The sequence below is a fragment of the Fukomys damarensis genome, unplaced genomic scaffold, assembly GCF_012274545.1.
Source record: "Fukomys damarensis isolate Sample0158 unplaced genomic scaffold, DMR_v1.0_HiC HiC_scaffold_32, whole genome shotgun sequence".
NCBI classification, from domain to species: Eukaryota; Metazoa; Chordata; class Mammalia; order Rodentia; family Bathyergidae; genus Fukomys; species Fukomys damarensis.
The window spans coordinates 46,199,266-46,223,756 of record NW_022900944.1 but is presented as its reverse complement, the minus strand read 5'-3'; the positions used below and the strand labels follow the sequence as shown (position 1 = coordinate 46,223,756).

Below are 24,491 nucleotides of genomic sequence, written 5' to 3'. Positions count from 1 at the left end.
AAAAAAGAGGGCGAGATGTCAGGGTGGACACACAGGACAGGCCATGGGAGGACGCAAGCAGAAGGCAGCAACTGCAGACCACAGAGCAAAGCTTCGGGGGACAGCAGCCTTGGTCCGCCTCCATCTTGGGCTTCAGCCTCCAGGACTGGAGCCGCCCAGTCAGGAAGCTCCTCAGGGCAGCCGGAGCAGAGACAGCACCACCCCAATACGCAGTCCCGGGACAACCCCGGGCCAGGCCCCACCCAGACTGCGGCCCTGTGACTGCCGGGCTTCCCCAGTGGGTGGAAGGTGGGGGTCCCCACGGCAGGCTCCAGGCTGCAGCACCGTGAACGCCAGCATCACAAGCTCGGCCTGCAGCCTGTTGCTCAGCTCACAAGCTGTCTGTCCACAAAAGCACTGGAGAGACAGCTGAGGAATCACATTGGCTTTATTGAACCATAGCAACAACCCACGCAGCCCTGTTCTTGCAAAGCACACAAAAAAATCATTTATAATAAACTTTTGTACATAAGAAGTAGTAAAATACATCATTTTTCATAGAAAAAAGCACACACACAAACTGCGGGCCAGGTGAGCCTACAGGTAACTGAGAAATCCAAAGCCCTTCCCAGAATGATGGCAAAACCAGAAGCCAACCGGAACTTCGCTGGCGAGGGGATGGGAAGGACTCAGGTCAACAACAAACTGGAGGTGGCCTGGTTACAGAGGTTCATGGTTTACACTCGCACTTCATCTCCCACAGAACAGTGGTTCCAGTTCCAAATGTTTATAAGGGTGGAAAAGGCCTCCAGGTCTGACCCTGGCTTCATCCGCCACCTCCCAGGCGGACAGCAGCTAAGGAGACACGGAGGACCTGGGACTAAAGTGACAGCGCTGGCTACACTGGAACTTCCGGTTCGGCCTGGGGTGGGCACTCTGGAACCCGAGTGCTGGACCCCACCGGACTCGCCGGGGGCACCGATGCAGCGGACGAAGCCGGGGTCTGGCCACACAACTCCTCCACGAAGAGCTGACGTCCAATGGTCATGAGCCGCCCACCTGAGCGGGACCCAAATCATTTGGCCCCAACATCAGGGTCCCTGAATTACACAGCGACATCATCCTGCTGCACTGCGCTCAGGCAGCCGACAGTTGGCTTGTAAAACCCCAAAGAGGGTTGATTTTTAAAAGGTGGTTATCATCAGGGTCTGCATTAATTAGGGCAACTGAACAAAAAAGGAGCCACCTGAACCCACTTGATTACCTGCTGTAGTTCCTTCCCTGTGACACATTCTGATGACAAGTGACATCGACCTACAGCAGCGAATGTGGAATTTTGCCCTCTCCAGGAGGCAATTTTCAAAGGGTGTTGCATTTCACTGTGGCTCTGGCCCAGCTCCTGAAGAAGTTTCTGAGTGACAGAAGCCAGGGCTCACAGCACAGAGTCCCTCAAGACCCAGAAGCTGGACCACGAAAACAGAAAGAGAACCCCTTCTAGTGCTGTCCTCGTGCTGCTGCGCCAGGGACAGTTTCCTGACCGAAACAAGCAGAAACACATTCTCTCCCAGCCTCGCCCGTGCGGGGAGCTGCCCTCGGCTGTGCTCGGACACCTTCTTGGGACCACCAGACCCTGGGGGTGAAGCCAGAGCCCTGGCCACACAGTGACACTGGAGGGGACAGAAGGGACCCGGAAGCATCAGTCCTCAATGAGACCAAAGGTCACGGCAGGAAGCAGGCCACACACAGGACGCAGGGAGTGACAAAGACAGGACGCATCTCTGAGCTGCTGCTGAAGTCTGCACCAACCAGCACTGCTGAGTGCACAGCCCCCGCTGGTGCAGAGCAGGCCCGGGCAGGGGGGCCACACTGCCAGGTGGGCCCGGCTTCCCCAGCCACTTGTCTGACCAGCAAACGTGAAGCTCTTTTCTCCACCAGCGGGGATGGACCGTGGCTTTCTACTTTTAAATAACCACTCTCTCTCCATTCCTGAACCCACGAACTGCTGGGGCCTCCTCCAGGCCCAACACCTGGCAGTGGCAACCTCCAAACACTGTGTTCTTTTGAGGGTGGAATCTGCCCGCCACTCCCAAGAGAACACCTGGCCAGGGCTAGCTTGGTGACTGGACTCTATAAGGGATAGGGCCGGCCCCTAAAGGAGAGAGGGGCCCTGCATGAGACCCCAGGGCCCAGCAGGTCTGGTGCCAGCTGTTCACAGATCTGAACACTGTTAGCCCACCGCTGACCAACAAAGGACACGACACCAACACCGTTCTGAGGAAGTTCCCTGACCCTCCGCTTCCCCACCCCACTCCCCCAAATGACAAAAGGAAAAGCAAAACCCCGAGTCCCTGTTGAAGACACCCCTTGTCCCCCATGTGGAACGTTCACTGTCGGACTGCAAAGATCCGGAAGGCCTTTCCGTCCCGGGCAGCACTCAGGCTACAAGAGAAGGGAGAGGGCACAGTGCGTTATAGGGGACCGGCAGGACAGCGGGCACAGCCCTGCGGGAAACGCTGCCCTGAGTCAGGCACAGCAGGGAGCCTCAGGCTAAATCTAGGTCAGAGTTCTTAAGAGTTATTTTCTTTAACTTGGAATTCACCTGCCCGGTGTGGGAACCGGGCTCACCCACCAAGACTTCTGTGTGGTTTTCGCTGCCACCTGTCAGCCCAGACAGCAGCCACCTGGCCGGCGGAGTCCCAGGCGGGGCTCACCTGGAGCCGGGTCTCTGTGCCGCCACTCGGCAGGCTCATCACTGTCCTCCGGGCAGGTACGACCATCACAGCCCTGCTCCACAGGGGACGGATGGAGTGGCTGCCCCAAGGCCACACGCATGCCGGTCAGCACCACAGCTCTCAGGGGAAGCAAACACTTCACTGACCGAGACATGCCTGTGTTTAACAGCGTCACTGGAGCACGACGTGCTGACATGTGGCTCTAGGGGACAAGTCAGTGGGTTTCACAGACCTCGCGGGCTGGTGCAGTCACCATCAGGGGCTTGATATCCACTCACCTCCGCCCGTGGCCGCCCCGGTGACCCTGTCTGGGTATTTCTGGGCATTTCCACTAACCGAAACTGGAATTGTGTACCATGTAGCCACTGTCTGGTTTCTCCCATGTGCACCAAATGTGTTGGTGCCACCTCCCCAGTCTGGCCAAGGAAGACCCCAGCTCAGAGGGCCGTGCTGCATTCACCCGCTGCTCCCCTGTTCAGGGACGCGGGATTCTCTCCTTTCTGTGCCAGTGCTGTGAGCCCCGGGCCTGAGCTTCAGACTGACAGACACGGCCCCGGGGCTGGACACTTAATGGGGACAGGACAAAAGCGCCGCTCAGCTCCCTCCCACCTCTGCTCGGGTCATCTGTTAGAGGCCCTGTGGCCAGGGACGCCTCTGCCCTCCCTCTCCCTGGCGGGCAGGGTGAGAGAGAAGGCTGCTGTCCGGGCTTCCCCTGCCCACCGATGGCTTTCACAACTTCCGGGAAGCCGCTTCCTGCACAGGACGCTGCGAAACCAGAGAAACCGAGACAGGGCAGAGCAAGGGCCCTCAGGAGGGCAGGGGGATTGCGCGAGGGACCAAAGGACTCTGAAATTTCAATGCCACTTTTCCCACTCTGGTCACAGTGCCCTACCCCTACGCCTCCCTCGGGACCATCTGTGGTCCCTCCAGGGCCCCAACAGCCACCGGGGAGGGGACAGCTCTCGGGCGAGGCCGGTTCTTCCCATGGAGCCACCTGAGACTGCCAGGAAGCAGCGCTGCGTCTCCAGGCCGGAAGCCAACTTCCCACCACCCTGCAGCTCTGGGGCTTTCGCAGCACACTTCCTGGCAGCCCCTGGGCGAGCCTGCGCACAAATCACGCTTGCTCCTCACAGTGACGCCTGACACAGGAGAGGCTGGGGCTGGGGTGCTGCCTGGCCAAGATGACCCCACTAGCAAAAAGCAGAGCCGCCAGGCACCGCCTGCCATGGCCGCAGTGCCAGTGCCTTAGATGCCATCCAGTCGACTAAGTGGGCGGCTCACCAGCACCATGCCAGACGCGCCGCAGCCGCTCCTGGGGCCTGGGGCGCCTCGAGTCCCGACTATAAAACGTTACTGACACCACACCGTGCATGTCCTCCCCTCTGCTCTAACCTGCCACTTCATCACCTACGCTGGTAGGAAGGCCCTGGGAAGAGCTGATACTTGGTATCACTAGGGAATGACGGCAGGAAAACGCCCACGTGTGTCCTTCCTTGTTCTGCGCAGTTAGCTTTTATGCCACACTATGGAGCTTCGCTTTGATTCCACTTATTCTGTGGGGGGAAATGCGCCAGTGCAGGTGTGTGTTTGCACACACACACGCACGTGCACAGAGGACCAGAAGCCCACACTAAAAGCCCAGCAGCCTGTCCGTCCCCCCGCTGACGAGCACGATGCCTGCTCTTCTGGGGTGTGAGAGCTCTGCAGGCTCTAAACTTCCTACAAGAACATGTGTTGGCGGTAGTCAGAGCTCTTTCTCTGGAAACCGGCAGGGTGAGTGCCAAACAGGCTGGGCCTGGCCAGCATCCAGGGAGATGGACCGAGCCCGCATGCGTCCCGCTGAAGCAGGACCCCGGGTCTGCGCGGGGCCCACTCACCTCTCCGACTGCACGCCGTTCCTCAGCGAGCCCGTGTAGCTCCGCTTCTTGTCCACGGGCATCACGTCCACGGAGCCCCCACTGTCGTCCTGGATGGCACCGGCATGCACGGCCGCCCTGCAGATGCTGGACGTCTGCAAGCAAGGGTGGAGGTCAGGGTTGGGGACACAGGGCCGAGGAAGCTCCCGGGCCAGGCTGTGGCCTCGCTCCCTGCCGCTGGGGTGAACTGCAGGGACCCCAGCCAGCAGCACCTGGCGTCACTCGTTCCCCCAAATATGACTCCCTGAGCACCCAGGGTGCGCCAGGCGCCATGACCCAGGAAGTAGGCAGACACGAACATGCGCAGCAAGGTCCCTTCAGTGGTGGGGAAGAGAGAAGCCGGGCCTGAGACAGACACAGAAGGTACCGAGCTGTGGTCAGGGAGACTGAGAGAAGAGGGGACAAGATGCAGGCAGCCATAGGGTAACTGCACAGAGCCCCCAGGCAGTGGGGGCAGGGGTGCAAAGGCCCTGGGGCATGATTGAATGTGTTATGTCCCAGGGTAAAAGTAGGCCAGGGTTGCTGGGCCTCCAGCTTGCGGAGGTTCTGTTTCCTGGCCCCTGTGTAGCCTGTTCTGGTGAGGAAGCCAGGCTGAGTTCTCATGCGGGCTCAGCTGGCCCTGCAGAAAGGTGGCCTGGAGAGCTGAGCTCAGCAGTTGTGGCTGGCGCCGCTGTCCCTGTGATCCCCAGGCTGTGTCCCCACCTCCTGACCTGGGTCCCCCTGGTGAGACTAGCTGACTGAGATGCCTGCTCTGGGGGACAGCAGCCCTTTGCCCTGATCCCAGAGGAGCTCTGACCACTGCTTAACAGGCGTTCCCTGGACAACAACCCGTCGTAGCCTTGGTGGGGAACTGCAGGGTCTTTGTCACACTGCCTATTACCAATGCATACTTCTGCCACCCATGTCAGGAAATGCATCCCCTCTTCTGGCCACACCTCTGCCCTCCCTGTGTCTGCAGAAGATGCGGGGCATCTGCTTGTCCTCAGCGCCTGGCGATGCAGACTCCTACACGTTAAGAGCTGCTGCTATCAGATGGAGGCTGGCACCGTGTGCAAGGGCTGGGCAGCCTGGGGTGATGGCGTCCACCCCCAGCCTCTGTCCTCACTGTTCTGCGGGGCTCAGCACGGTGACATTTTGGAGCACTTACATTGTAGTGGCCCTGTTCAAAGCGTTTCACTTGTGGGGACGTAACGAGCCGGGTCACTAAAAATGATGACAAATCTCTCTCAAAGGACAAATAGCAAGGGCCAGGGGGGCCTGGCCAAAGCCACGCAGCTGGCCAAGAGCAGAGCCAGGACCACGGCCAAGGCCTGCAGCCCGAAGCTGTCCCAGCCAGGGTGGCAGTGATGAGGGACAAGAGTCCAGGTGACATTAGGTGAGACAGAGGAAGCAGATGGCACGCCACGCTCACAGCTATGAGCTCCCATGACCACCACCACCCCAAGTAGCCAGCGTGCGCAGGACTGCGGTGGCTGCCTGGGGCCCTCAGACGCAGCCCTGGCCTAGAGCAGCAGCCTCACCTGGGAGCGTCAGAAATGCGACTCCCGGCCCTGCTGAGTCAGGATCGCTGGGGTCCCGGGAAATATGAGCCAGGGCTCCAGTCCAGTGCGGGGGGTTTAATGTGCACAGGAATAAGAACTTCCCAAGCAGCAAAGGAGGCTGGGAACTGGGACCACACAGCCCTGCCCGGCCCCAAGCCTAGGCCTGAAGCTGGGCAGCCAGGGAGGGGCGGCCGGGAGGTGCTCCAGGAGCAGGGCGCTCCCCAAACAAATCTGTTACACAGACAGTTTCCACGGCACCAACAACTCCCAGAACACAGACTGACCTAGAAATGAAGGCCAGGAGGGAGCCGCTGAGGGGAGCTGGACGGCCGTCCACCCCTCCTCCCCTTCTTTCTTTTTAGCATTGACTACAGGGTATCTCACTTCCCCCCTAACAAACGTGAACCGAGCCTCACTGTGCGCCAGACCCTCCACGAGCACAGGGGTGCCCAGGTCACAGCAGGCTCCTTCAGACAGGCAGGAGGGAGCAGGGACAGAGCACCCAAGGCTTCCTCTCCCTCTCCCACGCGTCTCCCGTCCGGGCACTGTGGGACTGGGTGGGTTGCTCCAGCCCACTTTCCTCCTGCACCGAGGGGGACAGGGCCCCAGGACGGCATCTTTAGAGCACCCCGTGCATGACAGGTGTGGCGCACAGAGCAGCTTTTCCACTGTTCCTCGGCATCACGCTTTCCCGCATCTCTAACTTCCTCCCACTTTATATTTAGCTGCGCTGTTGTCTGACGCACGCGGTCTGTGCGGTCTGCACGAGGAATGGCTTTGCCAGCTGGAATGTGTCCACCACTGCTGTCGCTGTCTGTCTGCATTGGACTAGACTAGCTTTGTGCATCCTTTATTTTGTTTACTTACTTGTTTCGCTTTTTTGAAACAGGGTCTCACTATGCAGTTCAGGCTGGCCTCGAACTCACGGCAATCCCCCTGCCTCGGCCTCAGCCTTGAGGCGACTACGTCCACCCCACAGCCTCTCTCCTCGTTGTGCACAGAGGCTGGGTTTGGTGACACTTTGGAGCACTTACTTTTTGGTGGCCTGGGATTGCAGGCATGTACCACCATGCCCGGCTCCTGGCCCTTTGTTTTAAATCACTTAAAATCATGGTCTCGGTCCATTAACAGCGACATTTGGTTCACACATGTAGTGTAACAATCAATATACGTGATTTTGCTCCTTCAAAAAAGTCCTAATTTTTAGAATTCAATTTTAGCCAAATGGTTTTCAAAAAGAAAAGGGCTACTTAAAGATGAAAGGGAAAGGATGGGGGGAGCTTAGTCATGAAGGAGGCCTCACATTTACGAGACTCTGAAATGGCTGCGGGAGCAGGCGAAGGTCTGGGACCTGATCAGAAAACCCAGGCACACGCATCCTTGTCAGAGGCAGGAGCGAGAGGGAGAGGAAACCCACAGTCCACGCAGCTGTGAACACGCGGCCCCGAGGGCATCGGACTCTCCTCTGTGCGCCCTGGCCGAGGTGCAGAGGCCGCGCGGACCGGTGAGCTCGGTACTCACGTCAGCATAGATGTTGGTTCCGATCACTGGGGCCCAGTAGTCCGGCTCGTCCCCACAGGAGGCCGGACAGCGGACTCTGCAAAAGAGGGGACATCAGCAGACGCTGACACAAGACTGCACGGCAGGGGCGGAAGTCACAGCCAGCGCCATGCGGCCTCTCCCTCGGCCACCGCCCAAGCCGGGAGGAATGGGTGGCAGCCGCACCCGGCCGGTCCCTGAGTGCCGCAGGGGTGCAGATAACCGGGACCCCAGAGTCCCTCAGACTGGAAGAGGTGGGCCTCAGGGGGCTGGAGGGCGGCTGACCAGGAAGAACACACGCTGCCTAAGAAGAGGCCTGCTGTGCTTCTCCAGCACCGGTCACCTCGGGGCCAAGTGTGCCTAAGGGGAAAGGATGGGGCCGGCAGGGCGAGAGAGTGAGGGATGGGAGTCTAAAAGCTCAAATTTCCCTACTTCTGGAGTGGCAGGTGAGAAACTCACATCTGAGATGTGTGCACTCTATCAACTCTTTCTCTGTATTTTCTGAAATTATTTCCTCCTGCTAATGCCGAAGGAAATTACTAAAAGGCTGTCATCCCCACGGGAAGGTCCGAGGCAGGAGGGTCAGCGAGGCCATGAAGGGGCAGAGGAGGCTGGGAGAGAGCCCTGGTGGGGAGAAATGGAATCAGGGAGCAGTGAGCCCTCCCAGGCTCCTCTGCCTCCATGTCCCTCCCTTCTCAGACTGGGGTCTCCTTCCAGAACCTTCCGGTCCCCGGGCTTTGGATGGGGCTCCTGGAGCATACCTCCCTTGGCCCCCCAGGGTGGCTGTCCTTGTCCTCAGCGTGTTCGGGGTAAGGGGACTCCCACTGTGTCCCCAGCTCCATGGTGGGGCTGAGTCAGAATGCTCTGCTGAGCTGACAATGGTGGGGACCGACAGGAGCCCCAGAGCCCCCACGGGGACAGGTGTGGTGGCACACTGGCGGAATGCGACACCAAACGCAGGGACGCGAGAGTGGGCTCAGACCCTCCCAGCAGGCAGGTGTCAAAATATGAGGTGGACACAAGAAGCCAGACCCCAGAATTAACAGCAGCCATGGCTCTCTGACGGTGAGAGGACTGTGTGTCGGGGACGGGTGGGAGGTGGGGGCAGGGCTCCTGATCTTGGGCTGGTGGCTACACCCCGCCTCTACACACATCTGCCCAGTGTCTACACACAGCACGCTGTGCACTCGTGGGGCGGAGCTCCCCGGGCACACTTCAAGGGCTCCTCCTGGATTGACCCGCAGGAAACACCTGGACCCAGGGTCAGCACTGAGCCAATTTAAAGGCGACAAAGGTCCCCCAATTCGAGAGTCCTGGACTAGTCTGAGAGCGAAGATCGGCAAACCTCAGAGACGAGGAAACCCCGGCCAAGGCCACCTTGAGGCGACACATCTTGTCCCAGCCCATCAGCCTTCCTCCTGCCTTACCTCGGGCAGTGGGAAACCGGCTTCTCAAATGGGCAGAGTTGAGCCACTGTGGTGTAGCAGTCCAGGTCCTGCTCTGTGGACAGAAACACAGAGGTGTGTGGTACAGGGAGTCACCTCTGGGTTTTTACATGGGACAATGTCCCTTCGAACATCACTCTGGGTTTTGCTGTCGCTTTGAGTTTGAGATAGGGCTTATGTTACCCAGGCTGGCCTTGAACTTGTGATCCTCCTGCTTCAGCCCGATGGCTGGAGCACCGCGGTCAGGAGAACAAAGTGTGCTGAGTTAGAAGCTTTCCTCTACTTGGACACAGCATGGGCTTTCCTCTTGGAAGAGCGAAGACCTGGTCTGGGGCCCTCCCTCCCTCCACCTGCCCACCCCTGCTTCCAGTGGCTGCCGGGTCAGCCCTGCCCAGCGGGTGGGTCACTGTCCTTCAAAGCCATCCTTGTGTTTAAAAATCAGCCATGTTACTGGTCACCTATAGTCCCCGAGAGCATGTCTGGGACTGGGTGAGCTTTCTCTCTAAAGAAGAGACAGTCAATGTTTTCAGCTTTGTGGGCCCATGGCTGATGTCAGGACCTCTCCACTCTGCTGTCCTGGCTGAAAGTAGCCATGATGGTGTGTCAACAAATGGATGTGGCTATGCCCCAATAAAACTTTATTGTAATATTTCCAGGTGTAGTGGCACAGGCCTGTACTCTCAGCACTTGGGAGGTTGAGGCAGGACATCACTTTGAGTTCCAGGCCAGCCTGAGCTACACAGTGAGCTCAGAACTGCATAGTGAGAAACCCCAGTGGCTAGCAGATTTGGCTCAGGGCTGCAGCCTACCAACCCTGTGTTACTTGGACAAGTCACAGGTTGCTGTAGCCCCCAACCAAGGACCAGTCAGGCCCTGGAAGGACGTCGTCAGTAGGAGGCTGGGGCAGTCACAAAAACTGGATTTAGAATAACATAAAATGTAAAAGCACTGAAATATGTTCCTGACTCAATTATTTAAGGAAAAACCCAGGTTACCAAATTGTAAGTAATTCCACTGCAAATTTTAAAGTTTATCCATTACTCATACTCATCATTTTTAATATACCGGGGGAGTATACTAGAACATCCACCCAGATGTTCCCTGCAGTTATCTCTAAGTAGTAGAATTTAGGTCAAGTTCATGTTTTAAAATATGAAAAAATGACTCTCTGCATTTTTAAAATGATGTAGATCACACAGGCGCTGTTTTGGTAATAAGAAAAAAAGCACCGTGGTACATCTTTATGAAAGTCGCTAGGCAGAGGTGGTCGTCTCCAGGGCAAATGATCAGAGGTCCTGGCCCACAGGACAGAGCATCAGCAGGCAGGGCCTGGGCAGCCACTTCCGGTTAGAGCACAACAGGAAGAGCTCCCTCTCCGGTCCCTGACAGACATCACCAATCCATCAGGCTCCGCTCACGGCTCAGCCCAGATCGGCCCCAGATCTCAACACAACACTCCATGTTGGTTGTGACCAAGAGTTAGGAATCGCCACTGCCCACAGAGTCTCTTAGTGAGCCCAGCCCCAGGCATCAGCACTGTGGCAACCCTAGAGCCATGTTTCCGGCTTGGCCATGAGGAGCAATCAGTTTCCAGTGCAGATGTGGAGACCAGTTGGAGAAGTGGCCTATGCAGAGGCCGGAGCAGTGATGCTGGTGACAGCTAGAAGTGAGAGTCCTGGGAACCCCAGGCTGAAGCACGCACCCCACCCGTGCCCAGCTGCCTGGTGCCTGGCCAGCTTACCTTTCACCTTTGACACCATGAATGAGCTGGAAGGTTTGTATTTGCTGGAAAAGAAAACGCGAGGTTAGTGCTCAAGGAAAGGCCTCAGCCAGCATAGCACACAGGTGGTGTCTCATGGCTGCCTCGACCTTAGAATATTCTGGAGCAGAGCTACTCTCTCTGCTGCCCAAGGACTCTGCCAGCAGCCTGGCAAAGCCTACAGACACTTTCCTGGGATGATGGCTTTAAAATGGGTAAGATAAACTTCAAACATTGGAAAGGAAATCAGATATGGGCACCACTTGTTTGTTTGTTTGTTTGTTTGTTGCGGAGGTTGCTTTTTGAGGCAGGGTCTCACTGTGTAGCCCAGACTGGCCTCAAATGCACTGTGTAGCCCACAGTGGCCTCGGACTCAAGGTAATTACCCTCCTGTCTCAGCCTCCCAAGTAATGGGATTACAGACTTGAGACATCACGCCCACGTCGGTGCCATTATTAAAGCCTGTCTGCGTCAGGGTTCGAGTCTTGCTTCCTTACTATGTGTGACATGTAAGACAGCATGACTAAGGGTGAAGGCAGTGGAGATGTTTTCAGAGGCTGACAGTACCCGCTGGCCCGGCTCACAAGGCTCAGGTTTGTGGCCGGCACAACACAGGAAAGAGAGGCTGTGTCGCCACAGGAGTGAGTCCTGCCCCATGAGAACCCCTGCTCTGCAGGAAGGGCCAGTGTGAGGCATCCAGAGACACCCAGGACCCCAACACCCCACCCGTGCCCAGCTGCATGGCTGCCCAGCTGGGCCGGGCGTGACTGACGCTGGTCACCAGGCCAACAACTCCGGCCAGGTCCCTCCCTGGGACAGAAGAGGGACACTGCCACATGCCTGAGGCAGAGGCCTTGCAAATGAGAATCCCCTGATGGCCTGGAAGTTTTCCAAGTGGCTCATAACTGGGATGGGAACAGGGAACAGGTGCGTTTTGTCCCCACTTTCCTAGGGCAGTGACCCGGGAAACCCTGAACTCTTCTCGTGGGACCCTGTCAAAGGGCAGGCTGCCAACACGAGCACCCTGACATTCACTATGGCCCAGTGCTGTCATCACGCAGGCAGGGTCCACGGTGCCCCAACCCCTGCATGCCAGGCACAAGGTCTTGGATGGGGCTGGGCTGGGGCAGGGAGGCAGGCCTTCCCCCACGCTCAGGGCGACAGCTCTTTCCTAAACACTTTTTAGGAAAGCTCTCTGCCTGGTGTGGACCCTTGTGGGGGACAGCCCTGGGTCCCGCTGTGACCCTAAGAGAAAGGGGTGGCCCCTAGGAGCAGGAGGAGCTGCCCCACAGCGACACACAGCAGAATGTGAGTCAGGCCCGCTGGACCCTGCAGCCCCGGGCGGCCCAGGCCTCCAGGAATCCAGCACCACTGCCCCAGCAGATGGGGGTCGCTGCACGAGAGCCGCCCATCCTAGGTGAACAACATCACCTCCGGGACAAGCAAACACAGGCTGCAAGCGCACCTGAACAGCTTGGGACCAGAGGAGGGATGGTTGGGTGCTCACACAGCCTTCACCAGCCAGGGATCCCCAGTCCAACATCCCAAGTCTGAGGTGATTCAACCCAAAACTTGCTTAAGCACTGATAAGATGCCCTAAATGTTTCTGATTTCAGACCATTTTGCATGTCAGATTTCCAAATTAAAGTTTTCCAATTGGTTAAAGAAAAAATTCTGAAAAAAAAACTTCATATAAAAGAAAACCAAAATCAGAAAGTCTCATTCTTTAGGGAGCAAGAAAAAGTACTAATCAGGAATTGGCCTGCCTGGGGCAGGGATGTAGGTCAGCTGTACAGGACCTGCCCAGCAAGCATGTAGGCCCTGGGTTCAACTTCTGGTATGAAAAAAGAAAAAAAGAATTAACCTGCCTATAATCCCAGCACTTAGAAGGCTGAGGCAGGAGGATTACTATGAGTTCAAGGGTAGTCTGGGCTACACTGCAAGACCAAAAAAACTCTTCAACATCCACCATTCTCTGTGCTACATTTTTGGTGGCCAGGAAAGCAAAAAAACAAAGTAGGATTCCAAATGCAACCAAGTGAAACCTTTGCTAGGAAAAACCTGCTAGAAATACACATCTGCACGGCTCCCAGGGGTGATTTCTGAGCTACAGGATTTCTGTCATCTTTATTTCTTCCCATGTCTTCCCAGGGTTTGCAACCACTCAAAGCTTCCATAACCTCCGGGGCCCAAAGAGAACCTTGCCAGGACCCGAGCAGTCACCTCAAAGACTCCACGCCGTGCCGCTGGGACTTGACGAAGAAGGGCTTCCTCCCCTTCCGGGTGACGTCCACCAGGCCGCCCCCGTCATCCAGGATGCCGAAGTGGATGGCGGCCCGGCAGATGCTGGAGGACTGTGGGGAGGGGAAGCCGCGCATGGATCCAAGTCCGCCTTTGTGGGAGACGGCCGAGCCGCTGTCCTCACCCACCTGACTCTCCAGCCCCCACAGCCACAGCTCTGTCCTCCCTGCCCTGCTCAGGGGCTTCACCCGACTGCTGTGACTCGAGTTGGCCACAGCAGCCCTTTCTCCCACTTAGGTGGCTTCGCCAGCTCTCAGCCCCGAGACGCCTGCTCTGCCCTCAGGTAGCAAGAGAAACCCTTCCTACCGACACCCACCCCTCCAGACGGACCCCGCATGGCTCCACAGCCACACTTACACTTTCATAAAACACAGTCCCGAAGACGCTGGCCTTGGAGCTCAGGCAGCCTGCTGGGCACTGGTACCTGCAGGGACAGGGACAAGTGCTCAGGGTTAATCACGGTGACGGAATCTCAGTCAATTCGGCCTAGATAAGTTTCATTCATGGAGACACCGTTGCCGGAGAGCAAGTGTGAGTTAGCCTGGCCTGACTCAAGTTCGTACCCCACAATCAGTCTCAGATGGTCACACACGGTGCACAGAAGACAGCCACGGGGCTCCTGATGCACCCCAAACCCTTGAACCCCCGTCACTGAAGACGTGTCAATGAGGAGGAGGCAGCGTATCTGGGTGTCACACCACGAGGGTCTCCAGCAGGGCAGGCTCAGGGAGGTGCCCCTGCGGGTGACAGGGCACAGGCAAGCCCTTTAGGGAAACCTTATGTTCACGTCTGTGGACCTGGGGTTTCCTTCTAAGTCCACACTCCTAAAGTCAGCCACACACTCCAGCTGTCTGTAACGGTGCAAACCGGAAATAAGCTAGCAGGTGACAGAAATGGCCCCACTGAGCCCGTGTGGCTGTACACTGGCTCGTTACGCAGCCACTGTGAATGAAGCGTTTGGGGAGTATTTATGGGCTTTGAAAATTAAGTGAAAACGTGTAAGAGGGACTGCAGGCCCCACCCACGCACAGCACAAGCCAGGCTGTGGAGGCTGCTGCAGGTGAGCCTGGGCGTCCCCAGGTTTGAGGGTGGCCAAGTCCCACCCAGGGACATTTGGGGGGCAGACCCCCCTTCTCCCTGCCAGATGGGTCTGTCCACCCCACCACAGGGTGGCTCGGGGCCACGTGACAGGGCATCCTTGCTCAGACACCCTCACGCCGAGTTAGCTGGGTACAGCATGGCCCAGGACCCTGGGAGTTCGGTGTGGGGACAGAGCCTCATCCAGGCACCGCTGGCTGTGTCCCAACCATTCCACCCCCACAGGCAGCCACCTTGGGCTCATCTGACACGGAGTGTGCTGGGCCCCCGGAGCTGTCATGGACGGGCTCACTCAATCACAGCCAATACAAAGGCTGCAGGCCCAGGCCAGCGTGTTTCTGGGGAACCAAAGCCTTCTCTTCTCAGCAGGTGCTTTACGTAACTCAACTCTGCTTAGACAAACTGATGACAGAATCCGTAGGCCACGTGCTTCCCTCTTGGAGGCCGTGGCTTCCCCACCATGATCCTGAGGGACTGTGTGAAGTGGGCCCCCACTGGCTGGGCACTGCCAGCTACACTGGTCCTGGCAGATGCTCTCCGCCCTCTGGAGGAACCACATTAATGGTGCTTGATGGGTCCCTTCTGCTCCTGGTGCTCCGTCATCGAGGGACTCCCAAGAAGTAGCCCTGTGTACCCCCAAAGGCCTGGGTGTCCATGCCAAGGCCAATCCAGCTGGACTCCTTGTGCCTGGAGGACAGAGGCATCGTCCACAGTCACATTTACAGCACATCTGACGGCTCCATGGCCCCAGAACTCCTTTCTAAACCAGTACCCGGAAAGCCCAGAGGGAGCACAAAAGCAGGCACGTGGGGGAAGAGACTGGCTCTGGGGACACTGGGGACAGTGGGCCCCGTTAGACACTGGGACACGCACCTCATCCCAGTCCTTCAGTGGCTCCCAGGTGCCTCTGTCTGAATTACCTTCCTGCTGGGCAGCAGAGCATCTGGCACCCAGGCTGAGGGCCTCCCGGGACTTCCAGTGCTAAACCAGGGAAGCCTTGGCGAGCCGGACAGTGAGAGGGAGCCCCAGCCGGGCACGAGGCCCCCCCGACCCATGCCCGGCAGTCGCCTCTAGCTGCAGCCGCCTCATCCCATCCCAGTGAGCTGAGACTCTCCTGGTCTTTGGGGTCCGTGTTTCTCAAAGTCACACTGGTGACATCCTGTGCTCACCCCCTCTCTGACCAGGGTGGGCCAGGAATCTGAGGTCAGTGGACAGTGCAGGGGCTCCACAAGTGTCTGAGGCCTGAGCACATTCACTGATACACTGAGAACTCCCTAGGGGTTCTGCCGACACATTCGGAACCCCAGGTCCAGGGCTTTAGCTCAGTGGTTCCACCGCCTGCCTCGCAAGTGCAAGGTCCTGAGTTCGATTCCCAGTACCCAAAACAAAACAAAACATGCGGAATTCCAAAACCTAGCATGTGCCCTGTGCTCCCCAAAGCCGAGGCCTCAGAGGGTGTGGGCCCAGGTCTAGCAGAGGACAGCGGTGGGTGAAATACTCGAGATGCTGGCATTGTGCAGACCCTGATGAGGTGTCCACACTAAGGGCATCGGCAGAGGCTGATTTGCCAGCAGGCACTGTCCACTCCGACAACCACTGGGTCAAAATAATGATGCTCTCAGAAGTAGTCACCGGGCCTGCAGGCTGTAACACTCTCCCTAGGAGACAAAATACTAAATGGGAGGGGATCGGGGCCTGGGGCAATCCTCCATGCTAGTGGTTCTTAAATAAGGGTAATTCTATCCCATGAAGGTCATTTGTCAATGTCTGGAAACATTTTTAGCTGTTACAATGGGGGCTTTGATACTGGCATCTGGCAGGTTGAGGCCAAGATGGCTGAACATCCTGTAATACACAGGATGTCCCCACACTGTACAGGACATCCCCACAGTTCATACAACACTTCCCACAATGTACAGGACATTTCCCATAATGCAGAGGACACCCCTGTAATGCCAGAACATCCCCACAATACAAAAGAATGGCCCACCATGAAGACTTACTCGGCCCAGAGTGCCACTGGTAGCCAGATGGGAAACTGTGGCCTGGGTTTACAAAAAGGTAGTGTGGCAAGCTCTCAGTCAGCGGGGGCAGACACTACCAGATGTCATCTGGCACTGACTGACGGCACAGGGCGGAACACCCAGCTCTGCGTCAGTGATAAGCAGCATCTTCCACGAGACCGCTCAGAGCCTGGCGTGGGTGGCCGCTAAGGAACTGACGGTGCCCTGTGCCCACGGCAGGCACTTTGGGGCAGACTCTGGCCCTACTCACCTGTTGCATGTGGAGCCTTGGCATCTGTCCTTCATCTTGGTGTCACACTGGACAATCTGGGCTGGGGAAGAAGGGAAGCGTGTCATGCATGGCAAGAAGCCAGGGTGGCTGGGCTGAGGACCCTCCAGCTGTCCCGGGACACGGGGACCACGATTCCACACCTCAGCAAAAAGCCACAGCGCCACAAGTGTGGCCTGGGCACGCACCTCCCAAGTTCAGTGTCTGCACACACATGATGGGGACTGGGTGTGCCACTGTCAGAGGGTTTGTGAACATTAAATGGGACAGTGAGAGCCCAAAGGCCCCCCAGCTCCGGAGGGCAGAAAAATGCCTCTCCTCCCAGCGGGAGCAGCGAGACTTTCTGTTTTATTTTATAAGGACCTATCAGTGTCTGAGACTGTGTCATTGAAAACGCAGTCATAACTTTGCATTATTAAACCTGGCCCTGTTCTGCAGCTCTGAACGGAGCAGGGCAGCTGTAAGTCTCTGGTGAAAGCGAGCCGCAGGACAGCTCCGTGTTAGGGCACCGGGCCAGGCACACAAAGGCCGTGGGGAGAAAGGCTGGCAGGCGGCTGAAGGACTAAAGGAGGGGGCCTCAGAAAGGGGTGCTTGGGGAAAACAGAGAGCCACGCGCATCCGGCCCAGCTCGACCCACTCAGGTCCATGAGAGCAGAAGGGCAGTGGAGCACTGAAAGGGGAAGCAGAAGCCTTGGGTGCGGGGCTGGGGTGCCGGGAGGGCACAAGGCACATCCTGCATGTCGGGGAAAGCATTTACTACACACCCGACAGGGATGGGGGAGAGGCCGGGGGGGTCTCTAAACCCCCACAGCCCTGGAGCAGGCACGCTCCCCGCAGGGTGGAGGAGTCATCCCACAGGAGCCCCGTTTCACCAGGGTCCCTTAGAAAGGACACAGGAAGCTCCGACCGGAAAATGCCTGCCTGGCCAAAAACGCCACCCAAGCGCTCTGCCTCTAATGCTGGCTTTTGGTGACTTCAAAATAGGTGTCCTGGCCTCCTCGTCAGCCTGAGACTGTAACCGCCCCCGTCCTGACTCCACTCGCCCCAAAGAGCCCCTCCCCCTCCCCCAAGCGGGGACGCCACTCACTCATGTAGGTGACCGTGGGGCTCTTCTGGGGCTTCGTGGGCCTGACCACCCTGGGCTGGACCCAGACATGCTTCTCCTCGGTTACCGGGGGCTTCTCCACCTCGTTCATCTCGTCTGTCTCCGATGTGGGGTGGTGGGCTTCTTCTTCAGGACCGCGGAGGAGGAAAGAGAACCCTAAGACACTGCGGCAGGGTGGAGACCCCGCTTTCCCAGCCCCTCGCCTCGCTGAGGGTTCCTTCCCAAAACCCAGTGTCCGATGAGAGCACCCACGTCGGAAGTGCACAGGGCAGCCTGAGCTGGGGCACGTGGTCTGGCCTGGCCGGCTACGGGCCCAAAGCGCACACATCCAGCCGGGTCGAGCCAGTCCTCCGGAAGCCTGCTTTGTAAGAGACCCGATTCTCACACAGCTGGGGGACTGCGCTGCATACCAGTCCCCAAAGACCACAGTTCAAAGTCTGAAGGACCGTGTCCACTCGGTGTGGCCTTCACACCAGAGTTCTGTCCCCTGAGGAAAGCGGATGCCAGCACAGTGTAAAGACACCAGGAAAGAACCCAGGGAGCATAACTGATGCCAAAGCCATGGGCAGACCCTTCGAGAGCCCAGGCTCCCGGGGCTGTGCCCATGGTGGCGCCGTCTCTGCCCTGTCAATGCGGCCATTCAGCGCGGCCTTGCGGGCACCCAGCGGCCTCGGGGATAGGCCTGGTTTCTTCCACTGCCTCTGAGGTTTCAGACTCATAATCGCAGCTTTATTTGGCTGAGTCCAGTCTGGCGAAGCAGCCGGGCATTGGAGGGCTCACCGTTGAGGGGCCGGCAGAGTCCCTGCCCACAGATCCACATGTCAGAGGTGGGTGCTCCCCAGGCAGGCAGGCACATCCGATGCCCACCCCTGTGGGCAGTGACCGGGGCTTGGCGACAGGGCCACCTGCACATTTCCTGGGTCCTAAAACTGGTGACAAAGCCCAGAGCTGTGTGCTACACATCGGGGACAAATAGCCCTGCCCCAGCTTGTCGCTCACACCACCAAGGAGGAAACTGAGGCTCAGAGAGGTGAGGGGAGCACCCTAAGCTCACACAGCAAGGAGCATCCGGGCAGGGAGCCAGGCTCCTCCCTCCCAAGCCCCACTGCCCACCGGATATCCCTGCGCAGGTAGCTTTGGGGTAGAGGGAGACTACTCTCTCCTGACGCTGATCCAGGTCAGATCCCGCTCGCTAAGCAGCTTATGTGGTCAGGCGCTTTGGCGAGACTTTCCGCGTGGTTAGCTAGGAGATGCAGAAGGGCTGGCTGCCAGGGAAGCTGGGCATTTTCCACCAAAACCACAGAGCTGAGTACACGGAGTGTCCTTAAAGGTAAACTGGAATCTAAGGCCTTTGTGGGTTTTTTTTTTTTCCAAAAATGACCCTCTGTGGGGAAGAGTTGCTTTTTTTAATTCAAGCCTGCAGGACACACCTGCCACAGCCGAGGCCCCGGAGTCATGGCCACTGGGTGACAGGGTCCCCAGGGTATTGGGGCGGGGGCTGGGCCAGGTGTCCGGGCCGCTCTTCCCTCTGCTCCTGTCCCTCTCGGACAGCGCCAGCATGGGCAGAGTGCGCAGAACAGTTGGCTGGGTCAGAGCACTGGGCTCTCGGAGGGTCCGGGATCCTGGCTCTGGCCCACAGGGCCCACAGCTGACCTGGCAGCCTGGGAAGGTCAGGGCACAGGCCTCGTCCCACTGTCCTGCAGGGCCTCTCAGCTGTGTGGGACACAGGTCCCTGGCCTGCCATGCCCCTCTTGGGCTGTCTCCCGCCTTGTGCAGCCCCGAGATGTAGGACAGGCTCCGGACAGGCTGCTGGACCTGTACAGCAGTGGGAAAATGGGAGCTAAGCCGACAGACCAGGAGCTCTGGAATGGTGAGCCAGGCAGGAAGCTGCTTTTCCTGAGGCAGGAAGCTGAACCGGGGGCCAGCACAGGCCATGCAGTGACTACTGCAGAGCCACAGCCGTGCAGGGGACTCCAGTGCCTGTGGGTGGCAGGAGGAGGGGAGCCACACTCGGACACTGTCCCGGGGACAGGAGGTACTGGGGACAAGGGTGTGGGAAGCAGCACCCCAACACCAGTTCACCCGGCGCCCTCCTGGTGTTTGCCTGGGACTTCGGGCTCAGTCATCTGTTTAACCAGACTGCGTACTTTGGGGAGGCGCAGGTGGCGCTCAAGGTGCTGGTGCCCAGCCAGGGGGCCCCAGGGGGGACTTCCCAGGGCTGCATTCACAAAGCAAGGGTGCCCTACCTCGGTAACACAGGTTGTTCCTGCAGCCTCCACCGTAGCTGGGCGGGCACTCGGAGCACGGCCTGCCAGTCCTGTATGGGGCCTCTCCGATCCAGTTCCCTCTGAGGACAGACCAGAGCCACCATCAGGAGGACAGCCCTGTTCCACCCACCTGCTGCAGCCCTGCCGAGGTCCTGTGCTGTAGAACTGGGTCCCAGGAAGCAAGGTGCTGAGCCCGTCTGCCCCGGCAGGCCCACGTGAGGCACACGCGCCAGGGTGGTACGAGCCAGAGTCCCCAGCCCCAGCCTGTGCTCCTGCCCTGTTGAATGATATGAAGCCCTGGGCAGCCTGGCCCAAGGGCAGGGCCATTCAGGACCTGGGTTAAACCAACAGGCCTAGCTAGTGCCAACCTCTGATGGCTTCCCAGGGAGAGCAGGGGAGGCCTGCTGCAGCTGCCAGAGAACAAACGGCAGAGATACACTAATACAAACTGCCTGATACACTGGTCTGTGGCCCGAAGCCTCTGGGCTCCAAGATGGATGAATCCCAGTGCGTGGAGGACAGGGGGCCACAAGTGGGCGCCCCACCCTCAGGCACAAGAGGGTCCTGCCCTGACCCCTGCTGCAGGCCCCACCCTCTGATCTACTCCTGGGACTCACAGGGTCCAGGCACTGGGGATTTCCCAAATGGGACTGAAGGCCCCCAGAGCTGTTCCATCTCGGGAGACGCCAGGCAGTTCCTCAGACTGTTGTGGCCCCCAGGAGGGATCACCCCACTCCCAGGCACCTGTGAGGCACAGGGGGACCTCCCTGTGGAAGTTGATTCTGCAGGCCCTCGGCCAGCAAACGCACCCCGACCCACACCCGCGGCTCTCACTTGGGGGAGTAATTGCAGACCAGGTAGACGGCGTTCTCCCAGATCTCCCCCCAGACGTCTATCTTGCGGCACGTGTGCACGGCACAGCCAACCTTGGTGGTGGTGGCCCAGACTATCTGCAAAGACAGCACTCGGGGTCAGGGCCCAAGGGACAGGGCCCCCAGGGTGAAACAGGGCCCGGATGAGTGAGGGACAGAGGCTCCCGGAGGAACGGGTATGTATTAAAAGACAAACAGTAGCAGGCACACAAGGCCAACAACTGCCCGGCAACGTGACAGGGCCGAGGCAGCGTCTGGGGCCCCTGTGCATTAAGGCCATGACCACGCCCAGGTTTCATGGGGCTGGCCATGCCTTGGGGGAGGAAAAGGAGCCCTGGGCACCCCTCACCTGCGTGTAGTGGGTGCACATGGCACCCGAGCACCTCTCCGGGCACCAGGGGCTGCACTCGTGGGGGTACGGGTACGTGTAGTCCTTCACCTCGTCGTACCATGACTGCACATGGAAGCCAGGTGAGCGGTACCTGCAGGGTGCAGATGGGGTCACGTCCCAGCAGGGGCTGCTGGGAGGGGCGGCGGCGTGGGGTCGGTCAGCACCCTGGGGTCTGGCAGTGTGAACGTGAACTGGGGCCCTGGGTGTTCAGTCTTCACCGGCTGCTCACTGCTGTCCTGGCTGTGGTCACTGAGACAGCCCTGGACCCCGGCAGGGGACCTGGGCACACAGCCTGGCTCTCTGTGGTGGGCCGGGCACTACGGCATTGGGCAGCACGGACAGCTGGACAAAGCTACCTGGAGGGTCTAGAGGGACACAGACCAGCGTCCCGACAGCCAGCAGAAAGTGAGGCCACCTGCTCCTGTTTCCCAGCTCTCCCACGGTCCTGGGCTGCCGGCCAGGCCTCCCACCCTCTGCCAATTACTCCCAAGTGTTCCTGGGTGCCCAGCCTTGGTTGTCCCACCTGCCGATGTGCAGGATGCTCTTTCTTGCCTGTGCCCAAGCCTTGCTGGACAGACACCCACCCGCAGGTGCCAGCAGCCCGCAGGCAGCTGGCTCTCACCTGCCCCAGTGCACAGCCAGGTTCTGCCCGATGGACGTTAGCAGGCTGGTGGGCCCGTGCTCCCAAATGCACTCCTGGGCCCACGCTGCCGCCGACCGCTCCAGCTCCTCGTCCCAGGTCTGCAGGGAAGGGAGACAGGGCTGGGTGACAATGGGGTACAGGCAGGGACAGCACAGGCTCCAGAGTCAGCTTGTGGGTGGGGTGACCCCACCAGCAGGAATGTCAATGTAACTAAAATGAAATCCAATTAGAAACAGTTCCTCGGGTCGGCCCTAGAGGCACATGATGCAATCCTAGCACTTGGGAGGCTGAGGCAGGAAGATCACTGCAAATTCAAGGCCAGCCTGGGATACATAGCAAGACCCTGTCTCAAAAAGCAAAACAAAAAAAGAAGTTGAGTTCCTCAGCTGTGCTGGCTACATTTTCAGTGCTCAAAAGCTGCTGTGCGAACAGAACCCCTGAGGGTGAAGATGCCCTTGGGAGGGTGTCCTGGACAGAGGACATCCATGCAGGGACATCCATCCACGGCCCCTCCTCACTGTCAGCACCTGCTCTTCATGGACTGGGGAACACGGGGACAGAAGGTGGGACAGACCCAGAGCTGGCCTCTCACTACCACCGGAACTGAGCGAGGTGGGACACTGAGGCCAAGGTCGGGCGACAGAGGTGCCACCAAGGCCCTGGCAGCAAAGCCATGTTCGCACTGCTGTGGCAGACGGCGGGCGGCACTCACCACGTGCTCCATGTTGGAGGCGGGCGGGGACACCTGGCCCCGCAGCTGGTTGTGTAGCCGCAGGATCTCCTCGCGGTCCTCCCGGGGGATGGCCCTGCGCACCCGCGTGCGTGGCTCCGCCTGCTGGTACCGGCCCAGCAGCTCCCCCAGCTCAGTCACGTTGGGCAGGAGGAAGCCCTGGGCACCGCACACCAGCAGCGCCAGCCCCAAGGGGACGATGCCACTTGGGATGCAGCTCATGGCCCCACAGTGCAGAGGAGATCGTTGAGGTGGGCAGCCTGGGCTCCAGGTGGCACCGGATGCTGGATGCTCTGGAAGGAAGCGGAGGGTGCGAGGGCAGGGTGGGGCTGAGCTGGCCACAGCGCAGGCAGGCAGTGCAGTGGCGAGTGCTCCTTCCCGCTCGGCAGACAAGGAAACTGAGGCCCACAGAGGCTCCACGACCAGTGTCCTGCTAACAAGAAGGGTGGGGCTGGGGTCCAGACCCAGGGTTTAACGAGGTGAGCCACCCTGGAATGCAGTCCCGGACCACAGACTTCCTGGCTGTTGCGTCTGCTGTGGGCCCGGGAAGACGGTGGGGGTGGGACATGCATCCTCAACCCGGGGCGTGTCACCAGCCCCCAGTGGCCTGCCCTGAGCTGTGCTGCATGAAGAGGACACCTGGCCTCAAGCAGTTCCGAGTGGGTAGGGACAGAGAAGGGAGACCAGGGCCCCCAGGGGAAGCCCCACGCTGAGCGCAAACCCACGGGGATCCTGGCCCACACCCTGAAGCAAGCCCAGGCGCCACCTGTCAGGCTGGCAGCTGCAGGAGGGCATTCTGGGGGGGAAGTATCCCAGCGGGACGAGGCCAAGACGGGCATTCCAGGAAGTGGAGTCTTGGCACCGGGCGGCCAGGAGGGAGCCAAAGAGCTCTGGGAACACTGCGGCTCCCAGCCTGGCCCTGGAAACCCTCCAGGGTCCCGACCCAGCCTGCGCCGAAGGCTGGGCCACCCTTTGCAGAGAGCCAGTGCCGCTGTCCCTGGGGGCCGCCTCTAGAGGCAGAGCAGAGGACAGGCAGTGAGCACATCGTGGCCAAGAACCTCTGAGTCCCCGTCACCCCACCATATATGTACATCCCAGCTGCAGAGGCCAGGCCCAAGGAAGAGCTGCCAAACGCACCCTGACGCGGGGCTGAGGTGGAGGGGCTGGGGGCTGACATCAGCCGTGCCCCTGGCATCACTCGGCACTCAAGCTGTCTCACTCCGTGCTACAGTGTATGAGAGGTTCAGAGATGCTCGTGTGACTGCTGTGACCGCCCAGACAAACACCTGGGTCTGACCCAAACACACAGAGCTCAAAGGGCACCAGCAGGGGGCGGTGAGGCAGAGGGGATGGAATATTAGACTGTGGGGGAAAAGTGTGCCAGGGCTGCACACTGCCAGTAATAAATATTAAATACAATGGCCATTTTAAAAGCAAGCTGTAGAATATTATGCTGATACGATTTATATAAATTTTAAAATAGGGCTGGAGATATAGGAGAGCACTTGCCTATCATGCACAAAGCTCTGAGTTCCATTCCCAGTACTGCAAAAAGAGAGAAAAATGCATGTGTATATATTATGTATGATTTATGGATCTACACATGCGTGGTTGTACATCTGTGTTCCAGTGTGGCTGATAGAACCATGTCCAAATTCAGACCAAGTTCAGGATGAGGGGCAACACAGGCGGAGAGCAGAACTGAGTAAGACAGCCTCACCTTTCCCCTCGGGTAAGAATTCCACCTCAGAATGTTAAGCGAACAAGGGCCCCGTCAAGAGACCCACCACCCTGGAGGACCCGCCAGGCTGCAGGGGCCCAACATCCCAGTGCAGAGCCAGACCCCTACAGCCACGGCTCTGCCGGGGGTCTGTGCCTGGG

At 58.8% G+C, this 24,491-nt stretch overlaps 1 protein-coding gene across 7 annotated transcripts in view; it reads right to left on the bottom strand.

The window, feature by feature from the left end:
* Positions 1 to 395: 395 nt before the first annotated feature.
* Positions 396 to 24,491, bottom strand: part of Crispld2 (cysteine rich secretory protein LCCL domain containing 2) — a 32,540-nt gene continuing 8,444 nt past the window's right edge. Inside the window, exons 2-16 of one of the 7 annotated variants that reach the window (XM_019207934.2) lie at positions 22,593 to 23,061; positions 21,860 to 21,978; positions 21,196 to 21,328; positions 20,809 to 20,924; positions 19,954 to 20,054; positions 19,361 to 19,522; positions 17,690 to 17,833; positions 16,585 to 16,645; positions 13,570 to 13,636; positions 13,135 to 13,265; positions 10,894 to 10,937; positions 9,135 to 9,207; positions 7,690 to 7,765; positions 4,589 to 4,722; positions 396 to 2,418 (exon numbers count right to left, since the gene is read on the bottom strand). In XM_019207934.2, the coding sequence (XP_019063479.1) occupies positions 2,364 to 2,418; positions 4,589 to 4,722; positions 7,690 to 7,765; positions 9,135 to 9,207; positions 10,894 to 10,937; positions 13,135 to 13,265; positions 13,570 to 13,636; positions 16,585 to 16,645; positions 17,690 to 17,833; positions 19,361 to 19,522; positions 19,954 to 20,054; positions 20,809 to 20,924; positions 21,196 to 21,328; positions 21,860 to 21,978; positions 22,593 to 22,832 (1,656 nt within the window). In that variant the 5' untranslated portion in view covers positions 22,833 to 23,061 and the 3' untranslated portion in view covers positions 396 to 2,363. Of the gene's footprint in view, positions 2,419 to 4,588; positions 4,723 to 7,689; positions 7,766 to 9,134; positions 9,208 to 10,893; positions 10,938 to 13,134; positions 13,266 to 13,569; positions 13,637 to 16,584; positions 16,646 to 17,689; positions 17,834 to 19,360; positions 19,523 to 19,953; positions 20,055 to 20,808; positions 20,925 to 21,195; positions 21,329 to 21,859; positions 21,979 to 22,592; positions 24,139 to 24,491 lie in introns of those variants that run through there. The other 6 variants (XM_019207935.2, XM_019207936.2, XM_033757795.1 and 3 more) reach the window with 6 other exon arrangements.